The following is a 19,704-nucleotide window of genomic DNA, read 5'->3' as shown; positions in this document are numbered from 1 at the left end:
TGAGGTCATGCCAGGAAAAGTCTTTGTTTTTTTCATGTGAAGTGTAATTGCAATAAAGTAAAGATTGGCATAACTTCTTTGTTTTATTTCAGGCATGTTGATGCACTTGGTTACTATGTTCCTGTTTTCAACAGACCTTTAACCTGTATGAACACTGTAAAGAAATAGTTAAAAGTTGTTGAAAGTTGATTCCCATTGCTTTTTTTCTTTTGTTGACGTTAAAAAGTGTTAAATTATAGATTTATTTGTACGTATTTGTATGTATTTATTTGTAGATTTATTTATTGTAATGTCTTTTAAATAATTGTATTACTATTTTGTTACTAATTTTATTATTTTATTTGTTCTCCAGGTTGAGGATTACTATTCATATTTCAAACTTGTTTTAAATATATGAAACAATTTTATAGTGGACAGTAGCTGATTGTTGATCAAATCCAGTTCTAGTTCACCCCTAGAGACCGCCAAAGGCAGTACTAAAATTCCAATTGCTCTTTTTTAACAATTTACTGTTAATGTGCTACTCACAAAATGAAACATCCCAGTGCTTTGTAGTGTGCTATTTTCCCCTTTAGTAAACTATTTTCACATTTCAAATCAACAGTAACCACAGAAAAGCAAAGTTAATAGTTGACAGTGGTAAACTATGTTTAGAAAGGTACAAGTGTTCAAAATTCAAGTGCTTGAGGGTGCCAAACTAAATACCCGAGGGCCAAATACGGCCCGCCACATCATTGCATGTGGCCCGTGAAATGCTAATTAAGACTAAAATATCAAATTTGCAAGCTGTCTTTAACTTTAAAAACAGTTTTTGGGGGGGAAACAACAATTATTTTTTGGTCACCAATCATTGTTTGGAACAGTTTTTACTGGCCTCTGATCTCAAAACTAGGTAAATATGTGACAATCATGTTTAAAATTGATTTGACTTCACAATCACAGTGACGCTCCGTCAGAAACTAGAGGTACAATTTGGCCCACAATTAAAATTGGTTTGACACCCCTGGTTTAAAGTGTTTAAGTTCAAGTGTTTAGATTTATTGGAGTCATTCAAAGCCTGATATATTTGTTAATACCTGTTAAAATGCAGTGGCAATGGAGCAGAGGTGTTCAACTGGTCTAAAGACCAGTCAGCTGTTTCAGTAAATGAATAATATGCATTACCAAATGACTGATTAACTAGAAACTTGAGCAGTTCATCCTCAAGCCCACTCCACAACGCAAAACAAATCCTCTAGACTTTTAACATTCACTGATAAGGAAAACTGATGCAGTATCATATTGATATTTGGTCAGATGTTTGACACGGACGTTTATTGCTAACATTGTTGCTCTCAGTGTACTGACAAATTGAAAACAGCTGGTAGGAACAGACAAAAGATATAATACTTTGGGGTCTGTTTCACAACATGTGTGTGCATGTGTGTGCATGTGTGTGTTTGTGTGCGTGTGTGAGAATGTGCGCACACATCAGCTAGTTTAAATTTTTGAGTCAGCAGTAAGAGTTTGTATTCTCTACCCCCTTTTGCTCACTCTCACGTAGCACGCATGCACGCACACATGCACTCTGTCCTCTTGCTAAATCACCCATGCTCACCACACAAAGCTGCCTATTCTGGAGCCCTTTGAACCCGTCAGAGCTGTAAAAACAGTCCTCCTCTTACTCACTCTGTCACACACACAAACACACACAGCAATGAAACTATGGCCACTCCCCTCTCTGTTTTTCCAGTTGGTCAGGAAGACTGAAGCGAGGAATTACAAGGGAGGGGGCTACAATCTGTTTGACATAAACTGTACAATGAAATCACTGTTGAAGGGGTCAACCTGGCCTGCTGCTTCACTATTTGTGGAAGTGTGACCTTGAATGTGTCAGGAAGAGAGTTCCACTTTCCTTTATTTCAGATTGCCACAGTCATTATGTGAATGAACCAGTAATACCGGTTTCTTTTTTTCAGATTATAAATCACACTTTTTATTTTATTTTTTTAAAGTTTGGCTAGACCTATGATTTAGTCATAAGTATGATTTATACCAGTAACTTAGTGTGAGCAAGGTAACAATCTATTTGGTGGTAGAGGGCTGCTATGTATTTCTACTTGGCGACCACTTGAAGTTAGAGGTTGAAGGTGTGGTGGTGGTGGTGGCCAATTGCTGGGTGGGTAGGGATATTCTTTGGGGAACATGGTCACCGTGGCTGACAAAATAAATCCCATGAGCACAGGGCTGAGCCTAAGTGTATGAGCTTGTGCATGAGAAATGTTTCTGCAGTCAGTGCCAACTTTCAAATAAAGGCAAAAGTTAATGATAAAATTGTAAACAAATGAAAACATTTTGGTAGGATGAACAAAGCATAAGCTGCGGCTGAAGGTGAAGCAACATTTACTGCGTAACGACAATAAAGTTGTTTTTTTTATCATGTGATGCTTTTAAGGACACTATATTTTATATGGTTTATTTAAAAAAAAAATGCATGAAAACATTTTCTGTATTAACACAATCTTACAATTGCTCGTCAAAACTATTTGTTGAGACAAGATCCCACACTTGGCAGCAGAGGGCGGAGCGGCCAGTCTTTCCTTCCATGTTCTCCTATTCAATGCGTGGCAATTTCTTGGTGAGGTTCTAATGAATCAGTCAGTTTAACCATCCATCAGTATTGACTGGTAAAGTGTAAGACTGATTAAGATTCATCAGAATCTGACCAAGAAAATGTTGTGTATTGAATGGGAAACAACGGAAGAAAAGACCGACTGCCCCTGAGTCACATTTTCCACATTCAATTCTGGCAAAAAATGTCTTCAATCCATCAGTATTGACTGGAAAAACAGTGAGAAATTGATCAGAATCTGACCAAGAAAATGCTGCGCAGAGACAATGGAAGGAAGACCCGAATATCAACATTGGTGTGCCACCTCTCTGCTACCGGCTTACAAGTATAGCTGTGCAGAGGTTGTCTTTGTAAATAGTTCTCAAAACAGCTCCTGATTAATCATTTGCAGAGACATAGAAGCATTCTTGTCAGGAGGGGGCGGATAAGTGACAGGGCCACAAAGACAGATGTTTTTCCTTCCCTTCATCTCACATTCAATGAACATCACTGTCTTGCTCAAATTGTGGTGAATCTGAATCTGAATATATGCTATACATAGTTTAGCACTAGCACTAGAGATACACTTTAACTAGAATCTTGCTTTGCTATAGCCAAATGTACAATTTAGGTCAGACATGAGCAAGCTGCACCTCGTGGGTCATATGGGGCTTTATGATCAGGCTCGCTCGAGCTAAAAAAACAAAAAAAACAAAAACAAAAACAAAGAAAAAACAATCAATTCATCTTGTCCCTGGCAATGCTTGTGTTTCCCCACTAGACGTAACAGTGACCATAGATGGATATTCGTGGGATCACAGTGTACTAGTCTGGTAACCCACGCCAACTAGCTTTTGGCAAAAAAGAAATGGTTCTTACCAGCACACTGTCAATCAAGCCGGTGCAATCAAATTTGTTTATTTTCGGTGAGGTATACAGTATGTAGGCAAACAGACTATGAAACCACCTCTTCCCTGACAGTGGCAGTGTGAGAGTTGGGTACACAGTCATTGGGGGACGTCCCAGTGACAGTTTTGGACAGCCTTAGGACAGAGTGGAATAGGCGTAGAGGGTGGCTACCGCAGTGATGCTAGCTGTTCAATCTCAGACGGGTAAGTCAACATTAAAATAGGTTGACGACAAACATCTGCCTTGAAACTCAGCCGGAAACATGTTGGCACCATCGTTTTCTAAGCCGACCTTTCTTGCAGATGCAGGCAGTGTAACAATGGCCACAGAAATTAACACATCCTCCAAAAAATTGTTCCGATAATTTAAAATACAAAAATTAAAGTGACAAAAATAAAGTAATATTCAATTATTGCAAGTGGACCTTGTATAACACAGCAGTACTTCGACTATTGTTGCACTTAAACAAACAAACAAAAAAACAAAACACTCGTATGCAAAGACCGTCTTGACAGCTGGATCCATTTATTGTCTTGGTGCACTACCTAGTGGCCGAATGGCTGATCTTGTTTGTGTGCTTTTAACGCTTTTTTAAATTCAGTATTGAGTAGCTTTCATTAAAAACATTATTATCGTAGAAATCATCTAGGAGAAATAAAAGAAAGACAGCTGTGAACGTTTCAGAAAGGACTGTAACCTGTCACTGCAAACAAACAAATCTATAGGGGCTCAGTTTTATGTCTTAAAATTTTGGGCTCGACACACGGCACGCAACAAAGAGTGAAATGCAAACCACATCACCTTCTCAAGTCAAGTTCAACAGGCGGGAAGCAATAAGCAGTCCTAATTATGGCAGCGACAAACGTCCCTGTCTTGTGTTGCTTGTTTACAACAAATTTGATTAGCATCTATACATTTTCATTGTCAACATAGATGTTTCAGTCAATAATTCCAAAATCAAAATTCTGAATATTTTACTAGAATTAATCGCACTGTTGGACATACTAAATTGTCCTTATGTGTGATTGGGTGCGTGAATGGTTGTTCATCTATATGGGCCCTGCAATTGGCTGGCAGGGTGTCCCCCGCCTACTGCCTGAAGTCAGCTGGAATAGGCACCAGCAAGCCTGCGACTCTTGTGACTGTGTAGCGTGCACCGTGTTCACTGACTCGTCATTGAAAGCGCTGAGGATTGGTTGTAGCACTCAGCAACGGTGACAGAAGTATAACTTTTTTCAACATTCTAGTGACGCGTTGCAAGCCTCCATGTCGACAATGTCACCCGTTGCGTCATTGGGAGTGCCTTGTTGCCCTGCTTTCTTATGAATTGAGAGCAAGCGAGATCACTTCCTGTGTGTTGAGCCCAATGAGAGCAGTCAAGCACAAAATGTGCTCAGTCTGCTTGTCAAAAAGAGGAAGGAGCAAGCAGCAAAAGATGAACACTAACAGGAAATTATTCACCTCACAGCAGGCAGCTCCACTCACAAGTTTACTTGTAGCATCATCTGTAAGTGACTTTAAAGTCTATAACATATGTAAGGTACTTACAGTGAACCTTCACCCCTTCCCGCTTTATATTTCGCACGATCAGTGTTTCGCTTTTTTTATCATTTAAAAAATAGTCTGTATTGCAGAAAGACAGACTGTGAAGGTTTTACTGCATGTCACTACTACAAGACACTTGACTGGCTCTAAACATCAATCAATAAAGAATTGTAATCCACTCGTGCCCTCATTGGACGATGTCCCGCCGGAAGCCAGTCACGTGTCTTGTTGGAATGCCTGTGAACTAATTGACTGACTGTTTCCCCAGTCCTGTCCATCTCGATGTCTAATCCAAACGAGGGTTCACCACATACAGTATATACCATTACTGTATATACTGTATATACAGTATATACCATTACTGTATGTGAGTGTAAACCAGGTGTGTCCAAATCCGGGTCCTCATCCGGGTAACCTGCATGTTGTCTAGGTTTCTTTCCCCGACGCACCTGATTCAAATGATAAGGTCATAAACAGAAGTCTGATGATAATCCTGATCATTTTAATCAGGTGTGTCAGGCAAAGAAAGCAGGAAAACCATGCAGGACAGCGGCCCTCGAAGACTGAATTTGGACACCCCTGGTGTAAACTAAATGGTAGTTAGTGTTTGTTGAATGTAATAGCGAGCAGGCTAGTGCTAATGGGATTGCTAACCGTTTAGCATCACCATCAGTATTTAAAGACACACATTCAACTTCAAATCAACTTAAGTGAACTTAAATGTAATAAAATATTTGTGTGTGTGTGTGTGTGTGTGTTATGTGTGTGAGGAGGGGGGATTACCCGATTATGTGACGGCGCTATTTTACACTTTTGAAAGGCACAGTCCTTACACGTAGTAAATCGGGTTGTACAATTATCTGTGCTAGGATGTTTGCACAGTACATACAACACTTGTAATGGTCTCCCTTGTAAAGCTTGTAGACTTGCAAGTAAAAAATAAATTGCCCACCCCTAATTTAGATTAATTAAAGCACTTTATATATCCTTCACCTTCGTAACCCACATACATGGGTGAAATCACTGTTTGTTTCGCCAATCAGATTTTAAGCCTGGGTACTTGAGCATTATGTATGAAGGGAAGAGTGACCTTACAAAGACTGGCAGAAGCAATGAAAGGACGTCTCCTGTGTTTGCATCAGCATGCCTGGTGACAGTAATGGGATTTGTTCAAAGGTTTTGTATTGATTGTGAATTGTACACACCACAGCATTGTGGATTGATGTTCTGAAGGATGTAGGTAGCTTTTTACTTTAAGAGTAATGGCATTCGTTGTCAAATCTATGAGATCTTTTTTATTGATGAATACCGTTTACTGTACCGTACTGTTTACCTGATATGGTTGGTAGGCTGAATGGTCAGACAGGAAGTCCAGGTGCCGGTCTAATAAGAATTCCACCGCTGTTACTGATGACAACAGGCTCTTACCCACTACTGGCTTAAACGCCTGCATTGAGGAAGAAAAAGAAAAAAAAACAGCCATTTATCAACAAACAAACTAAGTAGCATTATGGGATGGAGAACACAAATTATTATTGTACATCAAAAGTCAATTTGAATTAACAAGAAAATAGATGACACCTATAATAAAAATTACATCAGCAAGAAGAAAGCTGGATGGGAAAGGAGGAAAAGGAGCTCCAGGGTGAAGAATAAATAAATGAAGTCAGACAGTTTAAAGACAGTACTCGCCACTTTAGTGCTGCATATTCAATAAACACAGATCATAATATCAGAAAGAAAGCAGCAAAAATTATCACATTTTCTTTCTTCAGAGCTACAATGTAAATGCTAACGTACAAATCATTTATACTGTAAATGACAAACAAGTAAAACAATCTTGCAATCTGTGCATATCAACAAGTCCTTTTAAATGAGTAAGTCTTAAAATGGGGTGAGAAAGCAGTTTTAACTTGATGTAATCAAAGTTTCTTAAGCCAGCGCTCTGTGTGTTCAGGGAGAAATGCGCAGATTTGTATTCACACAAACCAAAAAACAGGCTTCACCAGGACCCTCACAGGTCAACAACAGCATTTCTTTTCTTGTTGTTTCTTTTGTAAAATGATTTATTTACTTCAATAAGGCGTGTCTACTAGGGATGCGCATCAGTTCAAGTAAAATCAAATAAATATTAGTTAAAAAGCAGTGCCTGCCTTGAGCCACTATCCACTGAAAAGCGAACGTTGTGATCTTGTTAGGGTTTGTTCAAAGTAGCAAATGTTTGCCAAATGTTGGTCAGACATTTGGCAGCGCTTGTTCTATTTGCAAGGAAAATTTGAACACGTTTCCTTGCCACATAAAATAACATTCAAACTGGGTAAAAGTTTGGTGAATGTTTGCGACCTTGAACGAACAGTGCCTGATGCGAACGTGCATTTGCTAACTTGCTAACACAATAAATAAAGAAATAAAATAAAATAAAATAAAATAAAATAAAATAAAATAAAATAAAATAAAATAAAACTATATTGCATATACTAACACGATTAAACACATTCGGATGGTGAAGGACATCAAAGAGACCTCATTTAAAATCTCCAACTGCTCAGCAGTAAACCTTTTTTGCGCACATGTCCTAAACAGAGTTGCTTGAGGTATGCAAAAGCACATTTGGGCAAGCCAGCTTCATCAGGGAATAAGGTACTGTGGACGGATGAAACTAAAATTGAGTTATTTGACCATAACAAAGGGCTGTGTGCATGGCAGAAAAAGAAGACAGCATTCCAAGACAAACTTGCTGCCCACAGTAAAATTTTGTGGTGGTTCCATCGTGCTGTGGGGTTGTGTGGCCAGTGCAGGTACTGGCAATTTTGTTCAAGTCGTATGGATTCAGTATCAGTACTTCACATGACAAAAACAAAGTCTTTTCTCTCCAGTCATCTGGCATCACCTTGCGCTCAACACAGGAAAGGATTTTATAAAGGAAAATCTTGAAAATGATCAGAGGTGCTTAAACTTTTTCATACCACTGCATATTCTATTAATAAAGTTTAAGTTGACTTATCTGATTGTTGTCATTCCCTTGGGCGCAGCACCATTTAGTGGGTGTATAATAGCATGCAAATGCATCCCGAGCCACTGCTGTAGCTCTTACTTTCTGCGCCTTAAAGTCTGGTGCACCTTATAAATGATTTATTTATTTATTTATTTTAAATAAGCCATTTATTGAAGGTGCACTGTATAATCTGGTGTGCTTAATAGTGCAGAAAATACGGTAATAATTATTAAACTGATCATTAGATGCAGTACTTCTTAAAATGTTTGTGCATTCCAAAATGTTTGACCCAATTTCATAGGCCATTAATTTTGCCAATTTTCATTGGAATTACCTCAAATTTTCACAGCTTGTGTAGAAACGTTCCATGTTTTTGCGTGTAACGTTTGGCAGTTCTATCTTTTCAGGTTAAGAAATGCCGTTCACTTCAAAAGAAAAGGCATTTTGCGTGTTAGAGTATGCTTGGACTCAGTCACCGAAGACAGTGCAGCGTGCCTTCTTCACAAATTTTGCAAAGGAGGAACCAACTACAAAACAAATTAGGACTTGGCACCATAAATTTCAAGAAAAGGGCTGCATGCTTTATGCATACCTCAATCACCGGGACGGTTATCAATGTGTGCAGAGTCACAGGCAGTGCTCATATTGAAGATTTATGAAAAACTGTTATAGAACCAACAAATATTTGTACTTTACTTTATTAATTTAACCAATAAAACTAATGACCCTCAACATAAAGTGAACAGTGATCCCCCCTACTTCGCGGTTAATGGGGGGTGTCAACCCCCCACAAAGTCTGAAAACCGTGAAGTAGGGTATCAGCTCCAAGATTTCTATGTACGTCCCAATATAGCCGCAGTAACCATAAACAATCTGTTTTTTTATGTATTTTTTGCGTAATTTACTTCCTTTCTCCTATTATTTAACATTACATTATCCTTATCAACATTATTAACTTTATTGTATATTCATTAAATAATTAATATTACTTAGTTTGTTGAGAATTTGTTCTCAGGACTGGTTATCTGCACCAAGAGTCCGGTGAAAGAGTACGCAAGTCATCACGTTGAACTTCACATTTATTTTGGCTCATATATGGTGTATCATGTAGTATCTGTTGAATACTAAATCAACAACAACGCTAAAGTTGTCAACGAGCATATAAACACTTGCCGAACTTTAATCTATGAATTTACTGTATTTTTAGCCGGCATTAGCGAATTAGCAACAACTAACAACAACTGCTAACTATAAAGTACAACCTCTACACAAACGAACACATAAACAGAATAAACACTCATCGCTTACTAAACATAGGCAGTAGCGTGTGTTATCAACATAAATGATAATAAACTATAAATATGAGCTTACGTTGTCATTCACTATGTCACCGTAACGAGCCGAATACGCACAGAGAACGTAAAACAAGAAACGGAAATGCAGCGCGACCAAACAAATTAAAAGCATGCATTTCGAAATAAGATAAAAAAACGTCACGAACTCTAACGCTTGAAGAATTCTTAACATAGTTATTAACTAATATTACTTAGTTATTTGATGAATACAGTACTGTATAATGTACTTTTTTGCTTTTTTTCATTTTTTTCTATTTTTGCGCATTTTTTAAATTATTTTTTATTTTGAAATATTTTTAATTTTTCCTGCAAAAACCTGCAAAGTACTGAGACTGCGATATCTGAGACCACGAAGTAGGAGGGATCACTGTATTTAGTTTCATTAAGATCCATCAAGTAGTTTCTGAGATATGGGCTTTTTGAATGGGGTCAACCATTTTGCAACACCCTGTATTTCATCAAACCTATATTTAAGCTATGGGCCTCATTTTAATCTTTATCATAACATCACATTGAGGAGCACCATATATCAATGGGCTGGAATTTCTGAGGTTGTGAGCATGTGTAACAAGGGTATCTGTGGCTATGATTTTACGATTACATAACAAGGTCAGTCTGTCACAGACCGATGACAGAAGGGAAACATGAAGACTATAAACCCGCTCTCTGCACCCCTGGGAGGTAGTGTCAAAAACAACATGATGGTTTGTGTGTGTGTTAGTCTGTCTGTGACTATTTCTGTCTGTCAATAGATATTTCCAGTTCACAGTGAGAGCAGTTTACTTGGTGGCCTAAAAAGTTCATATGTATGTTACAGCACTTTATTTAGCAGTCTTCTGGATGAGTGTACAGTACAGGATACTTGATGACATCAACAGTACTCATTTCCAGCTCAAAGGTATTTAGGGACTTTTTTGACAGGATGTTTGCATGAAGGATGATTGAATAGCGAATGGATGAATTATTACATAATCTCACTTGGTAATACTTCATTTTGTTTACAGTTTTAAACTTTAAGGACTCCCCATCTCACTCAATATGTTAGTCACTCATTCATTCACTCCCATTTTCAGTCTTTCTAAATTAACAAGAAACACAATTCTAAATTTTGAGTTAACTTCAGCGATACAGTAAGTCCATTCCACTTAACAACCCACACATATGATTCATCATTTCCTCAGTTCTTCAGTTTTATTTACAGAACTGAATATAGTCAAAGTAACAGGAGTGGATGGAGACTATTTTAGTGTGTGGGTAGATTTATTTATTTCTAAATATCAAAACTCAAAAATATTTAGTTTTTTTGGAGACAGTCTTTTGTTTTAACACATCAACATCGTCAAGAGTATGTGAGGAAACACCCCTGAGACAGATTAAATGAAAGTAGTTCATATTCAGGATGTACTCAGTTAAGATGTAAAAGGTATTCAGACATGTGTCCTTCGTTGTGCAGGATACTGGGTCTTAAAACTGTATCACTATATATTGCGACACAGCAAAGGTGTATTGTGATATATTGAGCAATGTTTGTCAAAAAAAATCTATGGCCTATATATATTAACAAAGACTGAAAAAAATATCTATGAGCACACATTAAGGTTGCACGATCGTGTCTATTTATTGCACTTTTTCATACAAGCAGTATATGAACTGCTTTAAATAAAATGTCAAACAAGCCTTGACATTTAAAAATAATAGTTCATAAACTAAAATAAATAAAGTAAATAAAAATTAAAACAAATTCACGCAAGACATGGCAAAAACTTGGCACACGCGGCAAGACAGCTAACTTACTTGCTGAGGGCAAACCACTGAAAAAAAAATAAAGCCTACTTAAAACCAAGCACATACTACAACAGGTCTGTAACAACACCTACAAAAGGATTTAAGTTGTTTTGCAAGAAAAAAAAAAAGAGTCCAAAAGTACAAGAATCACTCGAAAGGAGTATGGACTTAGCCGTCTAAATGTCATTTTTGGTCATTTCAAACCAAATTTATTAAAATTTTTGCCAGTTGGATTTTCCAAAATGGGTCTCATTTGACAGGTAGCGAGGTACATACGTATTAGGAATCAGGTGAGAAACTCAACGCCATTTCACCGTGGTGCTGATGGGAGGTTGCTAAAAGTATCAAAATTACTCGAAGTGAGTGGACCTAGCAATCAAAATACATTCAAGTTTTTTGCCAATCTGACTTTTTAAAAGGGGTCTCAATTGACAGCTAGCATGGTATATTAGGGGCTGAGAAAAGCAGAGGCTTTGGTCATGTAAACAAGTGGGAAACATTGCCATCTAAAGGCTTCTAAGCTGGAATTGAAAGATGAAAGTGCGCCCGTGAAGCCAGTTTTGTCGTCATCACGTCCCACTCTCTTGCTGCGTTCACACCATCCTTGAAATATCGCGTTGCTATGCTCATTCAGCAGGCTTTCGGTTGAGGCTGCTGCAATTGCTACTGCCCTTCTATACACACACACACACACACACACGCGCAAACACTATATATATATATATATATATATATATATATATATATATATATATATATATATATATATATATATATATATATATATATATATACACAGTATATTACTATACCACACAATGGCATTTTTATTTTCTTCCCTGTCCGAGTAGCAGACCACGGTTGGTAAACAAGTCAAATGAAATGCCTTTTGGTGTTCTCTGAAAGTAGTGACTGATGAACTCTTAAGTGAATCAGATGGAGACATCATAACCTTCACATGATCCTCTCCGTTTAAGTAATATTCCTGTGTGTGAACAAGGATAGACTTGGACGCTGGTTCAGTTAGCTCGCTTCTTTTACTGGAAAAATGCAGTAACAGCCTCAGCTACCACTAGCTGCTCTTAGCTGCAACAGCTACTGCCTGCTAGCAGCCAACTGATGTCCAACCCTCTAGCTTGTCCTGTTATGCTAATTATTGTTAAGTAAGAATATGGCTAATGTAAGAATGCACATTTGTGCTTCAAAACTCGGCTTATGTGGCTGACAGATCAATCTTCCTTCAATGGAGTAAAAAAAAAAAAAAAAAAGTTTACGTTACCGTTTATAGGATGCACCCATACTTTTGGCCTTCATTTTTGGGAAAAAAGAGTGTGTTATATTTGGGGAATTACGGTACTTGGGCGCACAGATATGGAAATAGTGAGCAAGCATACATACATGTACACAGGAATTACAGGCTGAGTACAGCATTAGTATAGAACAGCTTTTATTATGAGAGAAAGTGTCCTTAACTGTAAAGAGCAACACTTTCTCCTCATTGAAGGTGGCTAGCATATGGTTTTAGGACCTGAACTTCATTCTGCAAACAATCTTGCGCAACACATTCATTATACTGACCTAATGTAACAAGCAATGAAATGTTTATCTTAATTAGCATTTTAAAAGGGGCTGTATCATGGCGGTTCATTTTTTTTTTTTTAGATTTTAGCCATGTTACATATGTTGATTTCTCACCCTAAACAAAGTGTTATTTCCCTTCATTGATGCATTTCTTTACATTCCTTGCTTGATATGTGCTCAGCACCGGCCTCGCACGAGTAGATAAACATGACTTGAGAAAGACCTCATGAGCAAACCCTTGTACCACCCGTACAAGAGTAAATATATGCCGAGCTCATCCATGTCTTTCAGTTTTGTTTTGGTTCGTAAGTTGATGAGGAGAGATTTTGCACTGAGTCCACCAAATAAACAACAACATTTGATTTAGTTAATTGAGTGCGGCCTCTTGACACTGTTTCGTATTTTAATATCAATAAACACACAGTTTTGGCTCTTTCGTTCCCTTTGCTGGGGTAGTAAGCAGATAATGGATGGATGTTTTATGGCCTAACAACAACAAGGAGGGTGCGACACAGCCAGATGAAGAGAGGTATGGCTTTAGTAAACAAGATGTTTAACTTCCTGTTTACTATAAAACTCGTATTTAGTAAGAAATTAAACAGCCTATGTGCCGAAATTAATTTATATGCATACACTATATTTCACTGTGGAAAGATTAAAATATAGAAGTTCGAAACATGGTATGATCAATCCATTTCTTATCCTTATCCCATTCATATCCTTACGAGGATCGCAGACTTGCTAGCATCTATCCCAGCTAACTGCACTTCCGGCAGTAGGCTCGGGACACCCTAAACCTGTTGCCATTCAATTGCACGGCACAGAGATGAATAACTATTCCCGCGCCCAATCACACCTAAGGACAATTCAGTATGTCCAATACACCTGCCATGCATGTTTTTTGGAGAGTGGGAGGAAGCTGGACTGCATAGAGAGAACCCACGCTATGTTATATTTGCTATGATCTGTTCATCGTTTATATGGGATGACTTGACTTCTAGCCATGGAGTCTCTCTTTAGGACTACGATTTGTTGATGTATGATTAAAAAAATACACCAAAAACCATGTAAGATGTTGTTTAACTTTTATCAAGTATTTCCTGAACATGAACCTAATAGTAAAGTAAATTTGAGTCACACTTCCATGGAAAATCCCCTTTTAATAGAGCTTCAGCATCCACTGTAGTGTACATTCACATAATGAATGAAAACAAGCCGTGGAGCACAACTCACATTCTGATTATTTTACAATTTCTCTGTAGAGAGCATTTGCTAAATGGCACACCAATACTATAGAGACTATTTTTGGAAACCGGTTACTTTAATGCATTTTTGTCCAAAATGGTTTGAATTCCATTGACTCAAAAAGAAGACTGTGATCTATGGAAAGGAAGAAAAACTGGCAGATTACCTCTCCCTTTGGTCTTCAAACATAAAAAAAAATCCTTGGAAAAACCCCAAAAGCTTTTCAGCTAAGCAAAAGAGAGAAGCAGGAAAAAACAAGATGAAGTGATGAGGTTATAAAATGCAGCTGCAGGGGGAAAAAAAAGGTCTTTTGTCATATGGTTAAAAAAAGGAGGAAAAAATTTACACTGGAACAAAATCTAAACGGGGTGTGTGTCTTATGGTAAAAAAAAATAAAAGGAAAAAAATAGACAGATGGCCAAGACCGAGAGAAAGCGAAGCAGAAGACAAGCTATAGAACCGACATTTTAACGGCTGGTGACACAAGGAGCAAGAGAGGGAATGAGACGGAGAGAGAAGAGACAGGGAGAGGGAGGGACCAAAGCCAGCCTTGGCCAACAACACACACTACACTCTGCCTCTTTCTCACCACATTATATGACTCACTCTCTTTTACTTTGTCCCACTGCCTCAGAGTGAGGTTGGGCTATATGAACTAAAAACAAATACATAAAATCATTGTGTTAAAAACAAAAAACAAACAAACAAAAAAAACTCTTGCACTATTAATTAATCTAATATAGTTACATTTTTTTATAGGGAGGAGAAGAAAGGCAGGAGGAGAAAAGGAAAGTTCTAGTCATTTATAATCATATCGAAATAATTTATGTTGTTTTGTTTTTTAATTTTCTCCAAGCAAAAAATACAGATGTGATTTATTATTATCCTAATATTTGACATTCAATTTGGATTTTCTGTAAAAAAAAAAAAAAAACAACAGCAACATAATAATAACAATAATAATAATACAGTGGGCCCCCGTGTTACGAACTTAATCCGTTCAGCGGCTACGCACGTAACTTGAACTGCTCGTATGACGGGCAATCCAAACCTATGTTAATTAGTTAATGCGTGCAACGCGTGCAAAAACCTTAGGTAAAGACATCACGACTTTATACACATATTAAAAATGAGTAACATAATCTACTGTACAGTTAAATTAAAGAACATATACAAAGGAAAAATGACATTTACCTTTGGGGCGACGTAACTTGAGCTGGGTGGAGGCGGAGGGGAGAGGAGACCAACCAGCAGAATTTATTTATTTATTTTCTTAAACGGGAACTTTTCTCAAACTAGAACATCACCGGCGATTCCTTCTCTTTAATCCATAATAGAAGAAGCCTCTCAATTTTGTTGTCGATCGAGGTCCGTCCCCCGGCAAGGAAAGTCTTGCCCTTAGAAGATTGCCGAGCGGTTACGGCCATACTCACGAGCAAGGTTAACCATGCGTGCGCCTCCTTCGTATTTTTTTTTTTTTTTTTATTATCTCCTGCTTCGTTTCTATTGTCATCATCCTCTTACTTCTTCCTTTACCGCCACTAGCAATTTTAGAAGCCATGTCTAACAGATAAAGTTTGCAAAGTCTTAACAACATTCCTTCCTTCTGTTTTTCACTCATTTTCTCTCCTTCCTTCCGTCCCGACCAGCTGTGCCATCAAGCTAGATGAAGGCGTTCGACCAATAGCATATCGGCATCTCCGTGACTGACACCGTGACTGAAAACAGTGACTGTGACATTGTAAGAGCAATAGCATATCAGCGTTTCCGTGTCATGCGTGAGCAGATGATTTTGTTGAAGTAATAAAACGATGTCAATTGTACGTACACATTGGCTGGCAACGCGTGGTTAAATCAGAGATAAAACCATCACGTATTTAAACACACATTTAAAATTAGTACCATAACCTACTGTGTAGTTAATTTTATTAACATGGTTACACAAAGGATAAATGACATTTTCCTCTGGGGCGACGTGATTTGAGCTGAGTGGAGACGGAGGTGAGCAGAGACCAACCCGCAGAATTTATTTATTTATTTTCTTAAACAAGAAGTTTTCTCAAACTAAAACATATCACCGGCGATTGCCTTCTCTTTAATCCATAATAGAAGAAGCCTCTCCATTTTGTTGTCGAGCGAGGTCTGTCCCCCGGCAAGGAAAGTCTTGCCCTTAGAAGATTGTCGAGCGGTTCCGTCCATTCTCACGAGCAAGGTTAACTATGCATGCGCCTCCTTCGTATTTTTTTATTATCTCCTGCTTGGTTTCTATTGTCATCATCCTCTTACTTCTTCCTTTACCGCCACTTGCAATTTTAGAAGCCATGTCTAACAGATAAAGTTTGCAAAGTCTTCACAACATTCCTTCCTTCCGTTTTTCACTCCTTTTCTCTCCTTCCTTCCATCCCGACCAGTTGTGCCATCAAGCTAGATAAAGGCGTTCGGCCAATAGCATATTAGCATTTCTGTGATTGACGTGACGTCGGCCAATAGCATCTCAGTGAGGGAGACCGACCGTGACCTTAATCGACCAATAGCATATCGGCATCTCCGTGACTGACTCCGTGACTGACACCGTGACTGAGACAGTGACTGTGACATTGTAAGAGCAATAGCGTTCAACGTTGCCGTGACCAGCGTCGTCTTTTGATTTTGTTGGCGCAGCAGAGCGAAAATATCTGAACTAATACAATGGCCGGCATGTCAGATTGTTCGTAAGACGAAAGGTTTGCACGTAAGTGGGGGACAAAAAACTCCGTGGTCCACGCTCGTAAGTTGAAATGTTTGTAAAAGAGGGTGTTCGTAAACCGGGGGCCGACTGTAATAATAATAATAATACAAATCTGAATACCAAAAAAACTCAATAGCCGCATCCCTAAAATTGATTGGAACACAAAAAGTGACACTGCAGCAACGTGTAATCTATGAATATAACTTGAGTCTAATATTGGTTTATTTTTTAAATTATTTGCTCCAATTCACATATTTTACACAGATACAGCTATAGCATAGGTTAAAATGTTCACTGATAGCACAACCTTGTCGTTTGCTTGATTTTATATTTTTTATTGTTTGTTTTTACACTTATTGTTTGTTTTGCACTGCTCCCACAAAGGCTTCCTTCGCCTGATTCTTCCGAGCTGATAATTAGGAATCGAAATTTAGCAACGACATCTTCAAACCAAAAGGAGTCGCATCTCACATATAAACAACACAATATTGTTCTGATAAGGAATTCATTCCCCAATTCAGGGCACTAAATAATAACCTCATTACACTGACATTTTATTACACAGCGCTGTTGCTAGAGCTTAGTGCAGCACCTCATATAAATTTGCAGCTAACTACAGCGCTTGAGTGCTCCATATGCGCTGGCGAGAAGTTGGGCTACTTTTCAAAGGCAGTTAAATTGGTTGTCGTTCCTACTGTCCGCTTTATCCGGAGTGGGGTCAGGGGAGCAGCAGCTTCAACAGTGAAGCCCAGACTTTTCTCTAGCTGGCCATTTTATCCAGCTCTCCTAGAGGATCCCCAGGTGTTCCAGCCCAGCCCAGCGACATAGTCTCTTCAAATATATCAATAATAAGCAACAGACAGCAAAACAGAAGATACCATAACCAAATATTGACCAGTTAACGGACTACTACAGTGTCTTTTGTCTCGCTAGACAATCTACAACTGTTCTACCTATGCCATTACCAAATTACCACTAACACATGTTTAATGAACTTTACAAGTTTGTCAAACTGAATGACTATACACCAGCACCCAGGCAATATGTCGCTTCCCATCAGAAGGAAAGTTGTAGAGCAGGATTCTGTTTGGACTTTCTCCATTTCTGGGCTATTCTCATCTGTGTTATACAGGTGTGAGGCACCTGTTCCACTCATGAGATCCATTTGACAGAAAGTGACTGAAGTGATATGAGCACAATAAAACAGCAAGAATTGATCATGAAATTCTATTTTATCGAATTGCTGTTGCAGACCTATATTTGACAGTTTCCCTCCAGCTGCAGGGTTTCTTATAAACTGTCTGGCAGTCACAGAGGAGAGTTCAGCTAAATACAAATACATACGGTTAGGTACATGAACATGCTAATGTATGCTATTTATAGCCTGTACCAGTGCAACTGTGGGCACAGAACATAGTTTGAGTGCATGAAGAATGTGCCCATTATGAAGAGACTTTGAGTTTCCAGAAAAGCACTATGTAAATCCCATGCATTATTATTATTATTATTATTATTATTATTATTATTATTATTATTACGCAAATGAAATTGCCGAACACGTCACAAGGGGCCAAAGAAAGCGACTGAGTCGGGCCACATTCTGAATCTTAATATTCGCTCACATGTGAGAGTGGGATGGGCTATCTGACAGAGAAATGCGGAAAGTGTGTGAGTGTGAATCAGTGCATGGCTGGGTATGAGCAATTAAGAGAAAAAGAGAAGCAATTTGTGTTGATCTTAATGTGCATGGGAATTGAGCACCATAAATACAGCCAATGACAATGCTACTGTATAATCAGCTATAAAAGACATTTTTAAAAAATGCACCGACCACAAGGTATTTGACTTGTTGGTTTTGAGAAAGGTAAAAGTGAAAGGGAATTGTTGCTTGATACAAAAAAGACAAATCACATACAACAACGAAAAATAGTTATCCTAACAATAAAACCAACTTCACCAAACCCATCCATCCATTTTCTAGAGCCGCTTATCCTCACAAGCTTCACCGGCTTGCTGATGCCTATCCCAGTTCACTTCAACAGTAGTCGGGAGACACCCTGAACTGGGTGCCAGCCAATTGCAGGACAAGATGTGCGGTTATACCAGAAGGAGATCTGAGAAGGTGAGTGTATCTGTCCGCACTCCTCACGAGAAAAAGCTAGTTGTCTCCCTTCCTGTTTGTTTTTTATTAAATGTTATAGGTTGCCTGAACCTGACAGGGGCCTTCACCAAACCAGCTACTCATATTTACAAAGAATGTTGACAGTTTGATGAAAGTTTGATTTGTTGTATTATAGAAATTTCTGTGTTTTAATATCACAAGCAAAGTTTCAAATATTGTCAATACACACCAAGTTTTATCTGTCAATGTGAAATTGAGTATTAATCCAAGTAAAATTATGAAAAAAAATCATTGTGTATTCATAGTATGTAAATGGTAAATATAATTGACTCATAAAGAACTTCTACACCATGTGGTACCCAAATCACTTTACAAAGACTCACAGTCACCATTTGAACCAAGCCATTGGAAGCTGCTGCACCGCAGGGTTCAAGTTTTTTCTCAAAGACTCTTTGACATGCTTGCCAGGATCAGGGGTCAAATCAACCAATGCAGAATCCACCGATGTGGGCAGATTCATTGATAACTAATAATCATTCCCACCAGACAGTGCAGTGGTCACCAGCTACCAGCAAGACAAATAAATCACAATGTCCATGGATCATTTTGACAACATTGAACAGACTTGAAACCCTAAATTTGAATTTGAAACCCACACTAAATTTGGAATGGTGCTTACAAAGAATCTATATATTTAATGCCGAGGTGACAAATTTTTTTTGTTCAAGCTGTCCTTGTCAGGCTTAAGGTAAAACAATCTACGATTAAACATGCACACACAAATCGGCAGAAGATTACACTAGCAAGGCTCCATCTGGTGGTGGGTGGGGGTGAAACAAGGAGAGGCAG

General features: G+C 38.3%; 1 protein-coding gene across 1 annotated transcript in view; it reads right to left on the bottom strand.

The window, feature by feature from the left end:
* The window catches only part of jmjd1cb (jumonji domain containing 1Cb), a 142,772-nt gene that overhangs the window by 42,136 nt on the left and 80,932 nt on the right, over positions 1–19,704 (bottom strand). Inside the window, exon 3 of the mRNA XM_088438870.1 lies at positions 6,378–6,491. Coding sequence (XP_088294996.1) covers positions 6,378–6,491 — 114 coding nt within the window. The remainder of the gene's footprint in view (positions 1–6,377; positions 6,492–19,704) is intronic.

The sequence above is a fragment of the Hippichthys cyanospilos genome, chromosome 17 (assembly GCF_059441005.1).
Source record: "Hippichthys cyanospilos isolate Australia breed blue-spotted pipefish chromosome 17, RoL_Hcya_1.0, whole genome shotgun sequence".
NCBI classification, from domain to species: domain Eukaryota; kingdom Metazoa; phylum Chordata; class Actinopteri; order Syngnathiformes; family Syngnathidae; genus Hippichthys; species Hippichthys cyanospilos.
The sequence above is the reverse complement of the archived record's forward strand: the minus strand, read 5'-3'. Positions and strand labels throughout refer to the sequence as shown.